Below are 23,870 nucleotides of genomic sequence, written 5' to 3' on the forward strand. Positions count from 1 at the left end.
AACAGAACGCTAGCATTATACTATAGGTACTCACTCATGTTTATGAATGTGTTTATGGAACACAGCGCGGATACACTTAAGGACAGTAATTATTAGTGTTTACGTTCTAAGATCATATATTTAACGCATTTGCCTATAATATAACTAAACAAACAAAATTATTGTTTGTTCAAAATAGTCCAATATTATGTCCTAATTTTGTTTTTTGTTTTTTTTAATAGGGAAACGAAAATATTTCGAATATCGTTTTCAACATGAAAGACTCTTCTCGCTTACTTCAAAATCTGCCCCACACAAATCTGCTCATCACTTTAACATCGGTTTGACACATTGAGATATTATTATTATTTTTTAAATAATGTATATTTTTAGAAAAACAAAACACGAACTTTAGTTCACAAAATGATGTTTTTAATATAATTAATAAGTAGTTATTACTCAAAGTCGTTATTATTACAAATAAAATTCTCACATCTTTTCAGTACAACAGTAACACAAGGTGTGCAATAACACAATCAACGCACAGTTCTATAGAGATAACAAAATACGACTCTCGAGATACGGCTTGAGGTCATTGCCGAGCGGAAATTTCAAAACTGTTGGGTCATTTTTTCGCCTGCTCTGATCAAAATCTTTTATAAAATAAACTAATATAATCCTAGGAGTTATTCAGAGATGTCACTCATCAACAAATGTTCAGAGAATATTTCGATACAAACTTTTTGGCCATCTATTGTGCACTTGTCAAAGTATCAGCCTGTAAAGTCGAAAATGTCTAAAGACAGTTGCCGCGTACGGGGCACGATTTTTTAGACTGTCTGAAGATAGTTCCCGCTAGGATTGGGTTAACATGCCCCTCATTCTTTCTGACTGCGATACTTACACACACTTGAACACTTATTCCTACACAAATACACATAAACGCACCCTTTTGTTATACAACAATTTAATATGTATGATTTTTATTCAGAAACTTTGCTGGTCTGTCTTTAAACCGTATCTTTTTTATATTATTATATCATTGTCGACTGTTTGTTCTGTAAAAAAAATAATAGAAAAGATAAATACGAAAGTCTGAGAAAATAAAATTTACTTAAAAATCATGATGTTTATTTTTTCTTTGGACCAATACTTTCCAAGATACACGTTTGAACATCAAATGCATTTTATCGAAATAGCGAAAAAGCGGTATTCGCACCACTTTTTACTAATTATTTGGTAGAGAACTAATCTAAAGTCATCATCATCGTCATCGTTCCATATCCACTACCTTCAAGGACGTAATTATATACAAAAAACTGATTTTAAGCACCATTTTTTCAAAATCGTGGCATGAGGGGTGGTCGTTCAAGGTCACAAACTTAAGGTTTTACTAAGAACCCTATGTCCACCGATCCTGTTAAGTTTCAAAACACAATAACCTTTTTATAAAAAAAAAGTAAAAAAGTACATACCGAATGACCTTGAACATTCCATGCTTATAATAAATCTCGACAACCACCCAATGGATCTAAATCTGGTTTTCGCAGTCATGTAAAGTGTCCTAAAACAAAGCAACCTGTACTTTTAATATCTTTGAAAAATAAAAATTATTTCGTCAAATTCGTTTCTTATCGAAAAATACCGTATTTTACCAAAATCTGGTAAAATTCCCGTAAAATACCGCGGTAATTTTACCACCTTGCATCTCTAATCTAAAGTAGCACTATGCAATAAAAAAAATATTTACATATTATAATATCTACCGCCTGTAAATTTCAATACTTTTATTGCGGTAAAATACCGCAAATTCTCAGCAAGATATTTTGGAGTGCAAGAGTTGTGAAGAATATTATAAACAAGTGAGAGAGATTGAAAGTTTATCTGCTGATAAAAACGCAGCCACTTGAGTTTGAATTAATTTATTTATGTACGGTTCCATGAACCTTTTACATAATTGTAATAAAACCAGTGGAAAAAAAATACAACAAAAAATAGCATAATATTAAAAAAAGAACAAAAACATCTAGAAAAGTATACAATGGTAAACAGTATTTATATATATAAAAATAAACATTACATCCATAACAAATAAAAATATTTAGCTTTATTAAAGAAAATTAAATTACCGAAAATAACAGTTTTAAAAAGAGGAAGAGAAGAAAAAAAAAGTGCTTTAAAAAAAAAGTCAAAAAGTTTACTTCATGAATTATTATTATGTTGTATTCAGTTTCCTCATGAGACAAAAGTTGAATGATTTTAATTATTTTATAAGTCGTACTACTACACAAATTGCAAATGGATTTTAATTAAAACTTTGTGGGATTTTTTTAACTGTAAAAAACAAAAATAAAATAAATTAATATTCACACCGCCACTGAACAAAACGCGTCACCTGAAAGCATGGAAATTTGGCGCGCGGCGCTAGCAGTTACGAAATTATGAATGGCTTGTCAATCTTGACATTGCATTCGAACTAATGAGTTTCATAAATACTATGAATAATAATACAATATTGTATTGATCTTTACCCGATAGGTACTGAACAAAACGATTAGATAAAATTCTTAACATTTTAACTTACAGTAAAGGTAGGTATGATCCCTGAATAATAATATTTCGTTTTTTTTTTTCATTCATAATACATTTACGATCCTTAATGACGCGTTGTAATGTAATAATTTAGCACTATTTTTTAGACTATTATAAAATAAGGGAGGACTCAGCAAAATGTTCGAATGAAGTTTTTACAGAATTTAAATTATGTTTACCAAAACCTGCACGATTTTACTCAGAGACACCTTTCGTTCATCACACTGAAAGTGTTTAATATTTTGAAAGAGCATTATTATGCTCTTCCAAAATATTACAACACTTTAAGCCAATATTTAAGCCATAGTAATATTTTAAGCCATCAAAAACAAAATTACTTTTTAAAGGGTTCTTTTTTGCACATTTTTTGTATAAAATTTTCCGTAGGGCTGAAATAGGTACGAAACTAAATAATAACCCGTCGAATAAGTCATTTTTATGTTTTGAAAATGTTTTATACCACTGACGGTTAAGTGCAACAAGTAGTTCCCGAATTCATTTACCCTTTTGGGGATTATGACGTCAGCATCAGTCTAGTTAGAACTTTATGATAGGGATTAACAACAACGATATATCGTTGTTTAGCAGTATAAGGGTTAAAGGGCTCCTTTGAGAGAGTGATATTAGTTGGAAATCCTTTGAAACTCCTTGATGATTTTTCAATTGTCTGAGTTGGTTGCTTCATGTAAAACCAAATGTTTTTCTTTCTTCGTTCTTTAAACATTGATGTGCATACATTTATTTTTGATGATTTTTTTGTTGGTACTAGGTGTTAACATAATTTGTGTCAGTTTTTTTTTCTAAATTTAAAAATGAGCACCAAAAGAAAAACAAAATGGTAAAGGTTTATAAAGTACGTGATTCTAAAGAAAATTTTCTGCTCTATAAGATATTGCGTTTGCTTTTATGAGACATGTATTGTTTTATTTGATTACAAAAGCCTACAAAAAGGAATGGCAAGTAGACGAAAGTGAGCATTTTCAACACTTCTGTTCACGTTCAATCGAGGGAATAAACCTGCCAAAACTGCTCGCGATTTCTGCGCAGTGTAGGGTGAAGATGCTATGAATGTTTAATGACTAATTTTTCGCTTTTTTTTTGTTGTGTCCTGTTCTATGAATTTGGAAAAAATACGGACAACTTATGTTTTAATACACAAAACATATTATTGTTGTGCTATATTTATTTATGACTTGGGAGGACACATGAGAGCTGGAAGCCGAATGAGATTCCTGTAGGTTCTTTGTGGGCACCATATGCTCCAACTAGGGAGCGGACATAGAATGATGATGATGATGATATTTATTAATTATATATACAGTTACACACAGCACGCGGTGCTTTTACCTTACAAAAAATACATGTTTAGTAGAAATAAACAATTCAAAGATAAAGTAAATGACTATTATTTATTTTTTGTATGGATATTTTTTAGTACCTGCGTATGCATAAAAATATAACATGGAGAATATTGTCTATTAAAATCAAATAAAACATTTACATAGGTTAATACATTTACATACATTAATTATATATATGTACGCAAAAGTATGTGCATTAGTGTATGCGTATATGTTCATGTGTGTATGTGTATATGTGTATGTGTATGTATGTATGTATGTTTATCCAGGTGTTCTTTAAACCCTGTCACATCCGAAACCACGATGATCAGTAAGGGCAAGAAGACATATAAGCATATTTTTTTGAATATTTAGAACAAAGAATTTTTTTTAATAAAAATATTAAAAAAAACAAATGGTTGCTTACTTCTGCAGGGGAGAAGTGAGGGGCGCGCGGCGCAGTGTCAGACTCTCCCCTTCCCCCATCTCGTTTCACCCCTGCAGAAGTAAGCAACCATTTGCCTTTTTTGATATTTTAATTTTCAAATTTTTATTTGTTCTAAAAAAATATTTTAATGTGCCAATATGCCTTCTTGCTCATACTGATCATCGTGGTTTCGGATATGACAGGGTTTAAAGAACACCCTGTATATATACATATGTATGTATGTATATATATGGATGTGTGTGTATGTTTATGTACTCGTATGTATGTTGTATGTCTACATTTATATGCATTTTTATTTCTTTTTTCATTGTTTTATATTTACTTACTATTTCTTCTTCTTCTCTTCCTTCCCTATTTTTCCATCCCACTTTCTTTCACCCCTAGCGAACTGTACATTTTGTTTTTTTTATATTTATGTTCCTATATGAAACCCATTAGGTACCTATTATCTTACCTAGCCATAAACATTTTATGGTTGGAAATTCCAAATTCAAATCACAATAAAAAACAAATGCTGTAAGTCAAGTAAATCTCTTTATGTGAATTTTTCTTTTTAAATGTCAAAATTTTCAGTTTGAATATTTAGTTGTGAATCTCTAAATTTAATGTGCAAATAAAAAAGGAATTAATAAATTAACATGGCCACTAATTTAACTGGTGAAAAATTTTCAGATACCTACTATACTCGCAAAGAATTTCTTAAAAGTGATCTTATACCTACCCACAAACAAATCCGGGAGAACATGGGACCAGAATTAGGGAACTATTACTTCTCTTCAATGTCTCAAGACTCTAGAGTTATAATTGGATTGGATCCACCTCTCGAAGGGCCGGGAGATCAGCTTTGGGTGTATCCGAATGACGAATTGAAAGATGATCCAAAATTGAAGCCAGTAACAACAAAAGAAATAAGAGCTCTCACGCACCAAGGAATTTTAGGTATACTACCAATAAAGTGTAATCCTGCAAATGACCTTTGTCGTGATCAGACGTGACACTACAAAGAATAATGCGAAAATGTTTTAATTACACTGCATCTTTGAAAAGCAGTACTGATTTATTATTTCATTTGTAAATACGATCCAATTCATTGTTTAGTTTAGTTAAGTATATTCTTTACATAGGATTCATTGAATCACTTATAAACATCAATTAATTACAGCTATATAATACAAGGTCTTAAATACTATCATCCCACCATGCATCTCCGTTTTTTCCTCTTCGGGACGCCATTCCGAATACAATCTTAGCTGATTCACACAAACACGATTTAAATCGTTCCCACATTTGATCGATATTGACTTCTATTTAATTCTTTCCCAAACTTTAGTTTAAATCCCGTTCATACTTCGCTCTTACATTTTCGACTTGCGGTTTTTCAACCTTGACTCTAGACGATGATGTCACAGTTGGCAGAGGAAGGATGAAAGCCAAGTGAACGCAGTTAATTGCGATCTCTTAGACGAATGTGTGGGAAAACAATGTATGACAGGGTTACCAATGATGAAATCAGGCGAGAGTGTAAATCTGAGTCAAGTATAATTGATAAGATTAAGAAAGGGTCTCTGAGATGGTTTGGTCACGTAGAACAAATGGACGACGAAAGAATGGTAAAACAAGTATATATGGCGAAAATGAACGGTAACGTGAGGCGAGGACGACCGAGGAAGACGTGGCATGATCAGATAAACCAAAATCTTAAGTCTGGTCATGTCAAAAGCAGACAGAACCGAAGGGCATGTATGACAAGATGTATGAATGTATGCCAGGATACACGTGTGTGGCGGTCCATTCTCTCTGCCTACCCCTACGGTGAAATGGCGTGATGGTAGTAGTAGTAGCAGTAGTATATAATACAATTTAACGATAAGTAAATTAAACTCAACAAAAGAATAAATTCAAATCAACAACACGATGAATCTACGAAGTTCAGTAGATTTTTTTATTTGTTATTAAATTAATAAATAAATAGACTGTTAAACTAAGACAAAAATATATATTTTTTAATTTTTTTGTATCGTTTTATCAGCGCTAGATTTTTTTGTATTTCTGAAAATACTCCGCATGTGACATCTCGAGTTCTCTTTCGCTTCTTCTCGGTCAGTTCTGCCGATTGGTTCACTAATGGTAAGTAAGCCGGAAATCTTCCACAACTCTCTTGTCATTGGTTGATTCATATTCATTTCGTATATAGTGATATGCACCCTGATAGATTGCCCAAAATTACTGTCCCTGATAAACTTTCGTGTACCCACAAGGACCACCAGACTCCGACACATGTTCCAGTGTGAATGCAATAGGTCAAACTTCACCCACCATTCTCCCCTCCCCTAGTGAGCATCCACAGAACTTCCAATTATTATGCTGAGCTGTTGGATTTGCTCCACACCACTCCTGCTGCAATCAAATCAGCTATCCTATCCAGCTAATAGCCATCCCCTCAATTCTCCTCTTTTTAATGTATTTCTTTACTCATCTTCATTTTATTTCCTTTTTCTTTCTCTATCTTTCTTTTTTTTTGAATTAATTACATGTTTGGTGCAATAGTTATAATTTTATTTTATGTTACTTTCTATAATGCTTTATGTACTTTCAATTGTATATTGTAAGAGCACTCGGGGCGTTTATTAACCTTTCCCTCACTAAGCATCCAGAAATTACACATGATACAAACGGGGGGACCAAACGACCCTAGCATTGTATATGGCGTTTGGACAATAAAACGTTGGAAGTGTTAATGACCGTGCAATAATTTATTCATTTTTTCGCGTACACATATTTTACTCATTCGTGTATTTTATTCATTTTTTTAGTTTGCCGAATGCTTATGTACATAAAATGAAATTGACCCTTGTATTAATAACATCTTTTTTTGTTTTAATATTTTAAAAAAAAACAACTATTTCAAAACGAAAACGGGAAAATGCTTCTTTCTATTAATTTCACGATTACAAAAAATATAGGCCAAATAGCTTTAACTTTTTACTCGAGTTATTGAATTAAAATCGGTCTATGGGAGATTTGAACCCCCCCCCCTTTGGTCCGGCTAGGTTAAATAAATAAATATGATCTAGTGTTGTCGCTCAAAGTAGTTGTTTTTTTTTTTTTTGTATATTTTCAAGAAACTTTGCCATACAATTTAATGCTCCAATTTTTACCACACATAAGAAAACATTTTTTGTATCCAATTTCCCGTAGGGCCGAAATTCCTCATTAAAATCGACAAACTAAAATCAATAAACACAAATCTAACAAGCTGTCTTGTCCTGCAAATGCTCTTCGACTCTATGGAATGAATAAATTATGTTAGCAACCAGTTGTAACTAAACTGTTGCAAGTCTCAACTTGTCGCTCGGTACATTAGGTTACATAGTTCGTGCTCAACTGGTCAACTCGAAGCAAATCAGAGGCAGAGCACATTTATCAACCCTCGTTAATTAGACAGGGCTATCACTTCCATACTTTTAATATTCATTTTGTCTTAGAAATTGGTGACACTATTTTGAAGAAATCTGAATATGAAAATGAACAAAATATAAAGCAAGCTATTGAAAACAACGACGAACTATGGAAGTGGCTTGCGAAGGAGCACTGCAGGAGATGTGTCAAGAAAGCTGTTAGAAAAGAAAGAGACCTCCAAGACGAAGACGCTAAGAGGATAATCAATGTTTATAATGATAATTATAAGGTAAAACTTATCATAATAAGGGAAAAGAGGTCAGCGCTATGTAAGTTCCGGACATCACGGTGACCTGTGTAGATCTATTGTCTATGTTACATAAAATGGTATTTTGCTAGTCTGAAGATGCCCATTAGAGAACAAAAGCGCTGACTGGCTAATTTTTTTGATGTATAAATATCTAATCTAATAATATTTCTTTGATAGTGCCATTTTTATAAAAAATCACCTCAAGCACGCTTAAACGCTGGTTATATAAAAAAATAAAGAAAAACATATTTTTGCACTGTTTTCTCAAAGGGGTAGGCAGAAAGGATATCACTCTGTCTTTGCATACAGACCTTGCTTCCTCTACATTGATACATCTTATGCATGCACCCACATTATTCGGACTTTTGACGTGTCCATCTTCAAGTATTTGTTGGATTTAGTCATGTCGTGTCTTTCTCGGTCTTCCTCATTTTCTGCGTCCATCAACATTTGCATCGTAAATCTTTTAAGCTGTACTTTTGCTGTCCATCTTCCATACATGTCTACTTGTAATACTTGTCTTAGCCTTACATGATGCACGGCTCTTGACATTTGTCCACCTTAACATATTACAAAGGGGCTTATGACGTGTCATTGGCTGGTTATGATGGCCACTTTACACACTGTGTAACATTCTGCCTGTTTTGAACATCTATATTCCTTCGATTCTTGCATCTGTTGACTTTTGTGACAGGTCATAAGCCATGTGGATGCCTAGACTTCTACATTACCTTCTTTAAAATGCTCCTCATCTCTGTTGTAATATATTAATATTAGCATCTTCCTAGAGGGTTGAATCCAGTCCTTGTCTAAAAAAATTTAGATAAACTTAAAGCATTGTTGATTTGTTTACCTATTGTAGGTAGCTTTACCACACTTTCGCCTGAAAGATTGCATTTTGACAGGATTCAACCTACTCCTTGGTTTTCTAATTCCATACTTCGCCTTCAAACATATGGGTCGGCACCAGGGCTACATTGCGAACAGCTAATATTTCAGCCGCGACAAGCATTTTTTTGTTGAAATTAATTTCAGTGCACCATTTACCCTGTTCCCGGCACTCTTTCAATATATTTCTTGGTATTTTGATCCCTAGTAAAAACATGTTTCAGATAAGAAAATTCCTTTACCTAATTTGGGATATCTCCATTTCTTGTTAATACTTTCACCACTTTCAAAAACTATCACTCTAGATTTATAACATTTATCAGCAAATCAATTTTCTTGCATACATCATAGACCTTTGTAACCGAGGGCTGCGGATCCTCTTCATCGCCAGCAAAAAGCAAGGCATCATCAACAACAGGAGGCAGCTAATAGTTTCACCCATTTTTGCTCCCATTCTTAATATCCAAATAAGTAAATTGATAGAATAATTATCTCTTATTGAATTCAATTGATACGATGACATCTAATTGCAGGTTACTGTAAAAAATGTGGAGCAGCAGTATGAACTGCTGATGGAACAGAGGTTGGAAGACATGAAGAAGAAGTTGGCTAACATGCATCGCCTGCAAGGAGAGGCAGCGCTCTTGGACATGGCCAGGCAGTTACGGGAAGAGTATGAGAGCAAGATCAAAGAGGAAACTGACAAGCTGAAGGAACACTTTGATGAAGTCATAATGTGAGTATCAATGAAGTGCCCTACGCACCATTAGGTGCTTATAAAGGAAAAGAGAATAATAGTGAACGAACGGAAGTAATATGTGTTACACAAATTATATTTTTAGAGGTTTGAATGTTTCTATTGTCAACTCTTGTGTGGCTGTGATGTCACACTAGTCGACATAGGATACAAGACTTGATATATCTCTCTTATTTAAAAAAAAAGATGAACTCGTATTTTTTGTTATCATCAAATGGACATTTTCACACTAGATTTTGAATATAAAATTTGTATAACTGTGCTGGATGTTAATACAAAAAAAATAATCCTTTTTACCCGAAGAATGAATGTCTGCTAATTCAGAAACACATCTGTATAAGAGAGAGCACGAAGATAGAACTTATAACAAGGAAGACAGAGACGCTGTTCTGTGGCGGGTGTTGCGTAAAACAGATTCAGTCTTCAGTCGGTTGATGACAGTGATGGGGGACGCGTGTGCATAATCTGAGCGGCGTATTTATGACTTTAAATTTATTTTGCTATGACAGAGCTAAATTATATGTTTATTTGCATAAATTATAAAAAGGGAATTATTTAACAAGATGTCCCCGTGTTTTTTTTTTGTAAATGTCGGAACTTAGAATATTCCGTCTTTTACTGGTGGTAACATGATGTTACATCACGTTAATAATTCTTAGGTTTACAGTCATTCAGATACACAGGCTTTCCAAAAAAGCTGGGAGTACAGCTAGTATTAGCAGGTGCCGCATTTAACACAGTGAAAACTGTCTGCAGAATGTAAAGAATGCCAGCTTTTTTTATTATTATATTAATTTTAAGCGAAAGCTTAAAGCTGATATGCTTAAATTTACTTTAATGAAAGTTAGCTGTTGGCGCACTTTAACTTTTCCGAAACAAATCTAATCCATTTTTGAACCCATTGAGACTACACATTGAGATCAGCTCTTGTGGCAGCTTATTCCAACCATCGACAACCCTATTACTTGGGAAATGCTTCTGTGGTTCCGTTCCGATATGTATGCAAAGACAGAGTAATGTGACGTTCTATCCTCTCTGTATATCCCTAGGGGTAAACGGCATGATGGTTAGTTTGTCTGTTATTTATTTATTTAAAATAACTTTCCCTCACTGGGATGTTCCGTGGCGAGGGACACAAATAATGAAATGCAATGGAATATTTCCAAAATCCGTTATTATAGAAATAAAGTGTTTCAATTCATTATAATATTACCAAATTTCTCATGTTACAGATCCATTTTCCATACTTCCATACTAATATTATAAATGTGAAATTGTGTTCGTTTGTTTGTTTGTGTTTCCTTCACGTCTCAACGGAGCGACCGATTGACATATTTTTTTGCATATGGATAGCCGAGATGTGAGAAGTAAAATAGAATACTTATTTTTAACTTTGAATAAAAAAAAGCACAATGAAAAAAATAGTGGACCCGACAGACGTTGTCCTGCCCGAACGTTGGCTTGCCTGCTATTAGCTGATTCAGCTAACGCAGAATCTCGAAAAATTCGAATTTTCGATAAACTATATACTTAGTGACATTTGACATTGAGATCGCAGCGCCACCTACTGGGTCCAATTGTGAATCTAAACCATCCAGGGACCCACTCAAACGCAAACAAAAAAATTCATAAAAATCGGGAAAATACCTATGCGGTAAGGTGAGACGTCAAAAATAATAAATTTGAAATTAATACTTTAATTTTCTATAATTGTCATGCTTTACCTATGGTAAGTTTGGTTTGCTTTTTTTTTTGGTTTTGTAGTAGGATTTTGGATTTGTGAATAGAATAATGATGATTCGTCTCCATAGACAAACGAATCATCGTATTTCTTTCATAGTGATAATTGCAAGACCAATCTACTTTCAATGATAAAAAAAAGCTCAATTACATTTAACATGAATACATTAAAACATTTAAGTTTGTTAGTGAAAATTCTTGATGGAAGTTCATTGTAATTTATTATATAAATAAAAGATTAGTGATACTTTAATCCACAAATTTGGAATATCCAGTGACCGGTTTCATCGCTTTCGCGACATCTTCGAGACTGGTATCTTTATTAAGGAGTTCAATGTATTTATACAAAACAGAGGTAAGGATAGAGAATTCAAAATTATATGAAAGTAAATGAAATAAAGTTATTTTTATCTTAAGGATCATTATCAATTATTTTTTCGGGTTAACTAATGAGTTGACATAATGCTATTTTAATGAGTTTAAGTATTTTATTTTTCACTCACGAGTATTTTTAACTCATTAGTTAACCCAAAAAAATAATTCACAATGATCCTTAAGATAAAAATAACTTAATTTAATTTACTTTCATATTATTTTGAATATATCTATCCTTACCTCTGTTTTGTATAAATACACTTAACTCTTTAATAAAGATAACAGTTTCGAAGATGTCGCAAAAGCGATGAAACCGGTCACTGGATATTCCAAATTTGTGGATTAAAGTATCGCTCGTCTTTTATTTATATAAAAAATAAATACATTAAATTTATTTATTTCGTTTATTGAAAAATCGTGGTGTATCGTCGGCCTCATGGTGTAATGGTCAGCGCGTTTTCCTACCATGCAAGGTCTCGGGTTTGATTCCCGACATGGTGGATATGAAATATATAGGGTGTTTTCACACTAAAATATTTCATAGTCCCTGGACTGGTACCTGAAGCGTAAGACTGATCACCTTACCTTCATGTAACAAAATTGATTGAGATATGCTGCGATTGTTGTACCAATCCAGTGCACTATGCACCATTAGGTGCGGAAAGGGAATGGTGATGATGATATAAAAATAAATAAATGTTCCCAACATGTCACCAGAAGTCAAAATTTGCTATTTATCAAGTCAAGAATGTTACTTCCAGCTTATCGTAGATCTCTTCGCCACTAACACAGTTTAGGATGAAGAAAAATTGGCATGGCTTAGCTCAAAGTCTTGTAGATCGTATTTGTCTGCTACATGTATTTATGTTCTGTTTGCTCAAATTCCTGTTCCTATACACGTTTTTTCATGCAAGTGTGGCAATTGTCTTAGGTCGTATATATAATAATGAAATAATTACAGGTTGGAACAAGCGCGGTACGTGCACGAAATCAACGAGCGAACTCGCACTCTGCGCCACCAGCTGGAGTGCCGGGGCATCGTCGACGTATTGTACACAGCCTGCTCCGAGCGACACCACCATCTCATCAGGCAAGCCGCCATGGAAGAGGCCTACGGGCGGCAGGTCTCTGACCTGATGGGGGCGCTGGAGGCCTGCGGGACGACGCTGGCGGAGACAGAGAACCGGCTGAGAGACACTGAGCTCGTGGACAGAAAGCTACAGGAGAACATGAGAAGTCTGTGTAAAGAATTCCGCAAGTTGTTCTCGTATCACACAAATCTTCCAGCCTCGCAGGTAACTTAATGCTTGATCTCACTTTAAATTTTTAGGTACACTAACAGCTTTATAAGAAAGATATAATGTCTATTCATTGCTAATAGAATTCCCAAATAAACCAACCAGTTCAGTGTAAATTAATAAAATAAAAAAATACTGGTCGACACTTTAATCCTTATATGAAAAGTTACTTAAACATTTAAGTTTGTAAGTGAAAATTCTTGATGGAAGTTCATTGTAATTTATTATATAAACTGACCAGTCTCGAAGGTGTCGCGAAAGCGATGAAACCAGTCACTAGATATTCCAAATTTGTGGATTAAAGTATCACTCGTGTTTTATTTATATAATAAAAGTTACTTAGTTATTGATTATTCTTATCAACAGTATTTTGAGTTTGTCCAAATTTTTGTAGACAAGGACTGGAATGTTCTTAAATGTTCTTCATCTCTGTTGTAATATGATTATTCTTATATTTATTTTATTATATATTCTTTGTGTTATCAACATTATGTCTTGAGTGTAAGCATTTTTTTTATGTCTGCGTGTGTCTAATACTTTTATTATATAAAAACTGTGTACATAATAAGTATTTACATATGTTTGTATTATTAATGTTCACTTTAAAAACATAAATAAATCAAAGTTACCTATGTGAACAAAATAATTTTAAATGTCCTTATTTCAGCTTGGATTCTTGCCAAATTTGGAAGAATTATTCATAGAGAGTGCGCATTGCAAGGCAGAGAAACTAGCAGAGTCAAGTAATAAATCACTAAAACCATCCTCCAGCAAACTTGAGAAAGAAAGCGAAGAGAATGAACTTCAAAGTAAAAACGGTGACTATTCAAAATATTATTTAGTAAACAACATGTTGTTTATTTTTTCATATTTTTACTTTAACTAAAAATATACAGGTACCTTCATTAATAATCCAACATAAAAACAGGAAAAGGAGCAAATTCAAATCAATGCACATTTCCCTCGAGTATTGGGTCAATCATATTTAAAATGACTCGGTGGCCGAGTAAATAAAAGATTAGTTATTTACTCGGTTCGTACAGAGAAGTATATTTAAATATGAGTTCCTAGATGCTAGTTGATTGACGGTAGAAGTAAGAGAGGCCAGCCTGGCGCCATGCAATCGCTGATATCCTATGATTTCCTCCCTCTGTAAGGTATCCCCACCATCTTCCAAGCATCGACGCCATCTCTCGAAGTTCCTTAATAATAACTTCTATTACAATATTGATAATAAAAATACAATACATTTTACAGGTACTCCAGAGAGCGGTATAAATAATTTCAAATTTATGAGTTCTGGCGAACTTGCGAGTACCAAATTGGAACCTTCTGCCAAACCGTTTATTATCTATGGAGATATGACAGACAAGGTAGAAATATCTAAAGCTATATATGGCTGTCATGAAACTATGGATTCCAACACCTATTTACCTAAATGGCGTAAGTTATATGATAATTTTGTATGTGATAATAACCTACTTGAGACATTTAGGTAAATATCTTTCGATGGGTTCTAAACATATGTTATAAGTATTGTTTGTAAACAGTTCTAGATGGTCGAGCGAGCAAATTAGCGAGAGATTCAGTAAGGAGGTCCGTGGAGATGCACAAACAAGATTCTGATCTCTCCGACGGGAAGTCCAAAGTTCAGAGAACCTCAATTCCCTACCGTAAAGAATCACTCTCAGTAAGAAACATTGCTTTACAAATATTTAGTAATGTATTTCTAGTAACAAAATAACGATTAACTATCATTATTGTAAACATATACAGGGTTTTATTTAAAATGATCCAACAAAATGATTATTTATTGGCAGACATCCGATACAAATAAAGCTTACACAATAATAAAGCCTGCAATAAAAGTGAAAAGATTTATCCCGAAGAACGCCAAGTTGTGTGACGAATTTACTAATCTATCCATTCTGAACATCGGGGCATGACAACAAAAGTTGCTCTAAGAAGATTTGATAAAATGCAAATTTTACTTCTGGCGACACGGATATAAAAGTGTTAAATAAATAAGAATTAATTTATGTGTGCCCTACTTCAAGATTCAAAATAAATCATATGAAATGAACAATAATATACCATTATTATTTATGTTTCAGATAAAACCCGATTCTCCATATGGCAGTTTGGATATGAGTATTCTCGAAAGGTGATAAAATTTGTTACCAGTAATTTTTAGGGACTTGATAAGTTTTTGCTGTTTTCCGACAGATGGTGTTATATTAGTCCTTTTAGTCCTATTTAAAATTCTCAACTCACTCTTTGATGTGCCTGAATTACTGAGCTCAATAAAATTAAATATCCCAGCTAGAAACCTCAGACAAGACACTCTTTCATACTGATAACCATAGAACTAACTTTGGTTTTCATTCCCCTATGGCCGGAATTCTTAGGTCTGCCAACAAACATACTAGTCTTGATTTCTTTGATAACAAGTTGTCTTCTTTCAAACGATCACTGAATCAAATCCAATTATAAACACCTCTCTCCCGCTTCCACTCCCACCAAGTCTACTATATACCATTGAGTCTTTCTACTTGTTTTATAATAATTTTCTATGTATAAATATTTCCTTAAAAATGCCCATTGGGCGTATATATAAATAAATAAATTAGCCTTTTCACACCGGATAATACTACAGCCAACTTCAGTGGTTGGTGAATTCGCCTACCATGACCGAGGTCTTAGGTTCTTGGCAGGGTGGACGTTAAAGGCGATTCTACACTGCAATGTTTCATAGTTTCAATTTCAAATAAAAAATATCAATATATGCTGCAATCGAGTTCTAACTCAGTGCCCTATGTACCACTGGGTGCAGACAGGGAAATAATTATCATAATTATTTAGTTTCACATTTACCATACTATTTGTTTTACATATTATTTTGATTTTAGCGCATTCCGGACCAGTATATTGAAAAGGGTAAGTTTTTCTTATTAATTCCTTATAATAAAAAGTTTACTTTAAAGTGAAACCGTGATATATTTATTTATTAAATATATCATCGATAAACGGGTTGTGGTCCTGTGGCTAGTGTCTCGGACTCATGGATCAAAGGTCCGTTGGTTCGAATCCCAATCTACCCTAACTTGATTCCCATTTTCTAATAGTGAGTTATTTGCAACTCGTTGGCAATGGCTCTCAAAATTAAATATTTGGTAAAATCATAAAAATGCAAATATTTATTTTCTTTTAAAAAAAAACACCGGATGTCCGCAGATATAAACATAAAAACAATGGTGTGTTTACGTCAAAAAAAAATTGTTCAGGCAGATGAAAAATACAGTTCTGTGTGTGAAATAAAACCAGAACCCTGAACTCGACTTCGTTTTAGACTCAATGGTTACTCTCAAGTAAAATTCCAAAATAAGGAAATCGAGTAGAGATAAGTCCACTTGTAGTGTAGCGGTTGGCGCATTCACCTACCGTGCTTTAGGTCCTAGATTCGATTCCTGGTAGGGTGGACATGAACTTTTGGTTTTACACTGCAATATTTCATTGTTCCTGGACTTGCCCCTGAAGTGTAAGATTGATCACCTTATCTTCAGGTTTCAAGTTCAATGTTGAAATACGGCATTTATTGGCAAAAAATAAAAGTAAATACATGCAATACAAAATAAGTATTTGACATTGAATTGAATTACAATAAAATAATCATAGCAGCTTCGCTAGATACAAAAATACCTGTTCTAAAGCTACATTTATAATATATATATATACACTATAATAAAAATAAATTAATGACAAAAATGAAATACAAAAACATTTATGAACACATTAAAAAATTTAAAACAAAGATAAGAAAAAAATATATGTATATATATATTTAAAAAAATATGTCAAAAAAAAAAAAAAAATTAAATAAAAATTAAATATATATATTTTTTTTAATTTGCAACTAGCAGTTAGAATTCCAAAAACTAAAAAAATAAGTTAAAATAATGCATAAATCAAATGAATGAAAAATAGACATCGAAGATTGAAGGCTTCTTCCGATTCTGAGGCGCATAACATATGATGGGGTATTTACTACAGCTTTTAAAAAAATATTATCATAATAAAATAAATGTAAAACTACTTTATTTGTAACTTTTTGAAATGATAATGATGATATAATAATGAAGATATAAATCTTGAGGTAATTTTTCTTTCAGACTTCTGATCAAAACCCATCAGTTGTCATTTCTAGTACTGATGATGTATGCTCGTATGAACGATTTAGTTCACTTACTCTAGAACAAGAAAGCTCACTGGCTCGCGAAAATGTCACCCTCGACGATAACCGCAGGTATTTTAAACATTCAAATAAGTGAAATTTCAGGTACCTATTCAGTTTGTTATATTTTTTCTAAAGTTGAGACAAGCATTATCGACACAATCAAGAAAGGGGTGCTGTGTAGGTTTGGGCATGTAGAACGAATGGGCAGCTAAAGAACTTGTAAATATATTTACGGTCGTATGTTAATGGGCGCAGAAAACATACAAAGACCGAGAACGACGCATTATCAGTACAAAAAAATACTTTTAGATGGATATCTCGAGTCAGAATAATCAGCGTGTGTGGTTGAGAAGATAATATATTAATGTAGAGGTCTGGATGCGAAGACACAGCGAAAGCACTTTCTCCGCATGCCTGTAAAACTGTTGTAAAGACAGAAAAAAATAGTTATTAAAAATATTAAAAAATTAATAAACTGCGATTTTAATTTAATTTGTCTCTACTGCTTTTGTTACCCCTTTTACTGTGAGTTTGGCAAATTATATGAAGGGCTTGTGTCGGAAATTGTCTTTCTTCCCCCACGAAAACAGTGTGGGATGAAAATGGATTGGCATGATTTAGCTTGAAGTCTTATATGTTTATTGTGTTTATGAATATATCGTATACCATTATTTTACTGCCCTTGTTTGTCTTTGCTACATAGTTTATGTTATTTTTGTTCAATTTCTTGTATGTGTTTCTTCATGTAACTGTTGTAATCAGCTTAGGCTGTATACATAATAAATAAATAAATGACTACATTGCAATTACACGAATGACAGCAAAAACTGTAATTCATTTACTTGTCTGTAAAGACACGGTAGAGTAGCATTCTATCCTCTCTGCCTACCCCTAGGGTGAAATGGCGTGATTGTTTTGATGATAACATAATTAAATGTTTTCAAACTAAAAGTTAATTGTCAGACGTAATGACTTTTTAAGATTTAAATTTTTCGTTTCTGCCCTGGAATGATGTTTCCCTTCCTTGTAATTTTGAGATGTATCGCCCGACTAAAATGAAATCAAAAATGCGTCGTATGAGCCGACATTCATGAATATCGAACGTAAATATTGGTATTTACATCAAAAACCCTCTTGTTCGAGACGTTTGTAAAAAAATTCCAATTCATTGTCATTGGTTCACATTAAAATCTGTTTTTGGTATTCATCCTACATGGCCCTAATATTTTACATAACAAGTATCTTACTTAGATTGTATTGGAATTCATTAAAATTTTTTAAAGTTTTACTCATTTTAAATTTAAAAAGCATCTTTAATAGACTCTCTTGCGAAATTCACTTTTTACGATTAATATTACAAAGTGGGCCCACTCTTTCTTACTTCGTTCCACGCATCCTCTTGTGCCGATTGAGCTTTACGACATAAATGATAATTATTATGATTAAATTTCATTTGATATTGCAGTGTGCATCGTGATAGCCTGACACTACTGGAGTCTTCATTTGCGAAAGATTCTTCAGTCAAACATTCTGTATTGGACATCACTAAAGTAATTTATTTGATTATCTAAATAATCATAGACTTTATCATTTTTTTATGACTATTCTTTTTCATTTGACAAAAATATTTTATCTTTGGACTAAACTCAGCTTTATACTGGTTTCAATGTGAATAATGTCACAGTGAATTATTGCAATTCTAATTATAAAACTGTACATTTTATTATTTATTGCTTCTTAAGTACTGTTTTTGTTTATTCAAAAATAATAATAACGCAAAGGTGCATCTCTTGGTTAAAGAACTTGCGTGACTGGTTCTAATGCCGCACTCAGTCCGTGTTCAGGGCAGCTGCCAACAAAGTAAGAATTGCTGCAATGATTTCCAACCTCCATCGGGGAGGAGAAAGATAAGAATATTATTAAATTCAGACAGGGTATAATTTAATTATTATGTATGCCGACGACATTGGACTATTCTATAAAAATCAAACAGACGTATTAACAAACAATGACATAAAAGAAGATCTTACTATGTTGACTAAATGAACAAACAAAAACTTACTTACACTTAATGAAAAAAAATGCAATATTATCCATTTTGAATCTAGAAAAAAATGACATAAAATAGATGCCCACATAAATGATGGAAGACTAACTGAAATTGAACATGTTCAATATTTAGGACTAACAATAGATATACAATTGACATGGAAAATTCATATCAGCAATTCAATTAGCGAAGACTCTTTTTTTAAAAATCAAAAATTTTGTTCCAAAAACGGAAAAAATTCTAATGTATGAAGTCTATGTGAAAACCAATATATGTTATATGCAACTACTATGGGGAACAGGATATCAAAATGACATAAACAGACTACAAAGACAACAAAATAAAATATTAAAGTTAGCATGTGACCTTCCCTATCTAACAGCAACTAGACAACTTTTTAAACAAACTAAGCAATTAAATATAACTGAGCTCTTTCTACTAGAATCATTAAAATTTATCCATAAACTAGCCACTAATGTAATTGTAGATGAAGAACTAAAACTTGTAAAAAATTGTAGTAAACATGGACATAATACGAGAAAGAATATCAGAATATATAATATTCAACTTTCTAAAACAAGACAAGGATAGTCGAGACTAAAAAACCAGGGACTGAAATTATACAATAAACTACCAGACAAAACTAAACAAAAGACTCGGACAAACTTTTCAAAAGAAGTAAAAAATATTATTTTGAACAACAGAGTATTAATAAAAAATGTAGATATTATTTTTATAAAATTAATGGAATAATCCGTAAGGGTTAATCAATAAATTTTCAAATAAAAAAAATCCAAAAAAACTCAATGTACGTACATTGTTACTTAATATTCGTCTTTTGTATTTTGCATTGTGTATTATCATTTATAGAAGTGTCCCGTATCCAATTGCAAGTTTAAAAGTATCCTGGATTATGACATGCCTCCCCACTTACTGCATTTGGCCTCCGCTACTTATGAGGAGTCCCAAGGGTTCAGTTACGAAAACTATGAGATGTGTACCAAAGGTGAGACATTGGAGAAATACGTATATAGTTACAAACACAGAATAAAGAAATCTTTTTTGTGGATGCAAGTATAAAAATCCCTTCATCTTCCAGATATTTATAAGAAAGTTATTTTACTGTGTGATTTTAAACTGTCTGCCTCGTATTCCAATGGTCAGCGTGTTTGTCTGCCATGCAACAGGTTTCGGGTTCGATTTCCGACATGGTTGACGAGAAATATTTATTCTGAAAAGGTGTTTGTACACTAGACTATATGAGCCCATTGCAGGTGAAGTGAACCAACTGACGGTCAAACTATTGTATTCAAACTCTATGAGCTTTTTGTCTAATTTTTTTTACTGTTTTAATGTTTTTAATTAACGATGCTTTGTACAAAAAGAATCAGGTAAAAATATATTTTGGAAATTATACTGAAAAGCTATATGAGCAATGAGTTTAAAAAATGATCGAGATATGCTGCTGTTGGCGTAGCAATGCAGCGCCTTATGCACCATTAGGTGTGCATAAGAAAATTATGATTTTAAACTACATAAATTAAACTTAGTAAGGTGAATCAGGGTAAGTGTGGCATATAAATTGAAGAGATGAATTAAAAAATAATTTTGCAAAATATTTAATCAAAATTATAATCTATCGACTCCAAATTTAATAAAGTTTGTCTTTATTTATATTTTTTTCAACAATTTTGTTAAAATATTGAGAAATCAGTAAAATAACGAAAAATGAGCGTATTTGGAGTTTTGCTGGCGAAACTAGCACCAATGAAGCATTTTGCGACCTACAGAAATGCCACTTATTGACGATGCTAATAAAATGACCCTGTATTCTTAATAACTAGATGGCGTTTTTAAAAAATATATATTATTTTGAAACTTAGGTAGATTAGTTACACTTACCCTGATTCACCTTACTTTGAATGCTATTATTTTATTTTCAGAAGAGTTAACTAAGCTGGCAGAAGTATTTAAAAACTCTCGAGAAATAAGTGATAAAAATGAAGAAGACAAAGTAGAACCTACAGAAGACGATGTAACTTCTGAAGAAATTATTGCAGAATCACGAGCTGAACCCGAGGCCAATAAGAAGTGTACTTGCAATGCATGTTCAGTATGTTTGGTCAATAAGGAAGCGTGCGGCAGTAAGTACAAGATTTAGTATTTAAATAACTTTGTGGGAAAAATAATACGGAGGCCTGTAGACGGAAGATTATTCACAGCCAATATTTATAATATGAGAAAATGTTCACTATCTTTAGTTTACAAAAACTCTTTGAAAACATTAAACGTATTCCTATGATTCATTCACAAGAGGCAGTGATTTCACTTAATCTAATTCATGGGTTTAAATTGTAATTATGCACACACAACCATTATTGACGTTCTGAACTACATTCCTAAATATATTGTATAACCACCGAAATCGTCACTACAACTCGATAAAATGTCTTCAGCCAGACTATGATTTCTTTTTTAAATGCTTCATATTTATTTACTTGATTCGTCAGGAGAGCATAATTATTTTCAAAATATATTAACTTCAAACTACACTATTACTTTATAATTTAAACATTATATTTGGTGTTAGCGTACGTTGTGTCTGTTTTTTTTTCAAATTTAAAAATGAACACCAAAAGGAAAACAAAATGGTAAAGGTTATTTATTTATTTTAATGTACAATACAGCACTACTGCCAATAGGGAAATATAACATACTACGAATACCGATAAAAATATACGAAATAGATTTAGAATAATTAATTGTATTTTCAAAATCAATATGGATATTGTGGAGAAATGTTTTCATACATAAATGTAAAAAAGAAATTCAATAAAAATATGGTCAAAGAAAAATGCGACGTGTTTGGCTTTGGTTATTATGACAACAAGATTCGTGAAATTGTTCTACACAAATTTCAATGGCAGGAACAAATAAACATGAATCGTGGCGTATTAGGGGCGTGGCCGATGGAATCACCGTTTTTGCGGGAATTCAAAATTACAAATTTAAAAGTATTTTTAATGCTACTAATAATTAGCAAAAAAAATTTTTTTCATGGATTTTATTACTTTAAAAATGTTTAAAAAGTGATATTCCCCTATTATAATGTACATCGTTCATTATACGTCATTAGAGATAAAAAAAATCTGCTCTACAATATATTGTGTTTGCCTGGTTTAGTGCTCATTTTTAAATTTGAAAAAAAATGCGAATAAATTATAAATAATTCCTTGTCAGATGTCAACCCAGTGGCAATAATACTTTATTTATTACGTTGAAAACTCAAATTTTTTGTTCGTGGTGGCCCACTTGGTAAGCCTGTATAGTAAACAGGATTATTTTTTAACCTTTTCCTCACTAAGCATCCAAAAATTACACATGATCCGAACGGGGGGACCATACGAACCTAGCGCGTACTTGAATAATAAAAAGTTGGAAGTGTTTATGATCGTGCAATAGTTTATTCATGTTTACACGTACACATATTTGACTCATTTGAGTATTTTATTAATTTTTGTTAGTTTGCCGAACGCTAATATACATAAAGTAAAATCGACCCTTGTATTATTGACTTTTTTTTTTGTTTTAAAACTAAAAGATTTGAAAAAAATTAGAAGTAAAAACAGGAATATGCTTTTTTCTATTATTTTCACGATTACAAAAAATATAGGGCAAATAGCTATAATAATACTCGAGTTATCGAAATAAATCGGTCTATGGGGGATTCGAATCCCCTCTTCGGTCCAGCTAGGTTAATATGTAAACCTGTTTTGTATCATCATTACAAAAATATTTATTGAATTCGTATATATATTATCTTTTCAGAGAGAGGTGATTGGAAGGAAGGCAGAAGTACAAACATTTCAATGTCTTCAAAGCAAAAACAACCCAAGTTTAAAGTGATCGGAGAAGACGAAAACAACAGTCACTTAAATTTGAAGTCTGCCTGTATGACGAACCATACTGTGGAATCTATTAAACAAATTTTCAAAGATCATCCACAATTTGCAGACAGTTTTCTCGATCAAGCGATGCATTAACACATTTTATGCGGGCTTCGCAACAATGTAACAGGTTAACGCAGCGGGCAAAAATGAATGAATGATTAAATAATTATTACTTTTTTTTTAAATAGCTCTATATTCTAAAATATCAGTAGTTTTAATGGAATTCTGAATACACACTCGCCATAATGATAATCTAATAAGAGATAAGAGTAGAATATATTTATAACATAACATAAAAAATATAGTCATTTGTCTATATTCCCATTTGCAGAATGACGAACAAACAACAATCCATTTTACAAAAAATACAATCCGAAAATGTCGCCATTTCGCTTACTACTTCTAATCACATAAAAAAAAATGTGAAAAAAAGACAGTAATATATTATAATATTTTGAGTTCGTTCAAACTTCTGTAGACAAGGACTGGATTCAACTCTTTGGGGAGCTG

General features: G+C 32.5%; 1 protein-coding gene and 1 long non-coding RNA gene across 3 annotated transcripts in view; one reads left to right on the plus strand and one right to left on the minus strand.

Annotated features, from left to right (window-relative positions):
• Positions 1–23,870, minus strand: part of LOC148279552 (uncharacterized) — a 176,889-nt gene that overhangs the window by 121,593 nt on the left and 31,426 nt on the right. The gene's annotated exons all lie outside the window — the stretch shown is intronic.
• On the plus strand, positions 4,869–23,537 carry LOC148279556 (uncharacterized). 2 transcript variants are annotated; one of them, XM_088229748.1, is made up of 14 exons: positions 4,869–5,298; positions 7,845–8,047; positions 9,490–9,692; positions 12,790–13,123; positions 13,794–13,944; positions 14,384–14,569; positions 14,677–14,816; positions 15,241–15,290; positions 16,036–16,063; positions 17,296–17,429; positions 18,826–18,910; positions 20,281–20,416; positions 21,354–21,554; positions 23,239–23,537. In XM_088229748.1, exons 1-14 carry the CDS (start codon positions 4,998–5,000, stop codon positions 23,451–23,453), a joined length of 2,367 nt encoding a protein of 788 aa, XP_088085874.1. In that variant the 5' UTR covers positions 4,869–4,997; the 3' UTR covers positions 23,454–23,537. The 2 variants fall into 2 exon arrangements, with proteins under 2 accessions (XP_088085874.1, XP_088085875.1); XM_088229749.1 differs by having other exon boundaries at positions 13,794–13,935.

This window comes from Micrasema longulum, unplaced genomic scaffold, assembly GCF_059751315.1.
Source record: "Micrasema longulum isolate JH-2025_06_02 unplaced genomic scaffold, ASM5975131v1 h1tg000702l, whole genome shotgun sequence".
Classification (NCBI taxonomy): Eukaryota; Metazoa; Arthropoda; class Insecta; order Trichoptera; family Brachycentridae; genus Micrasema; species Micrasema longulum.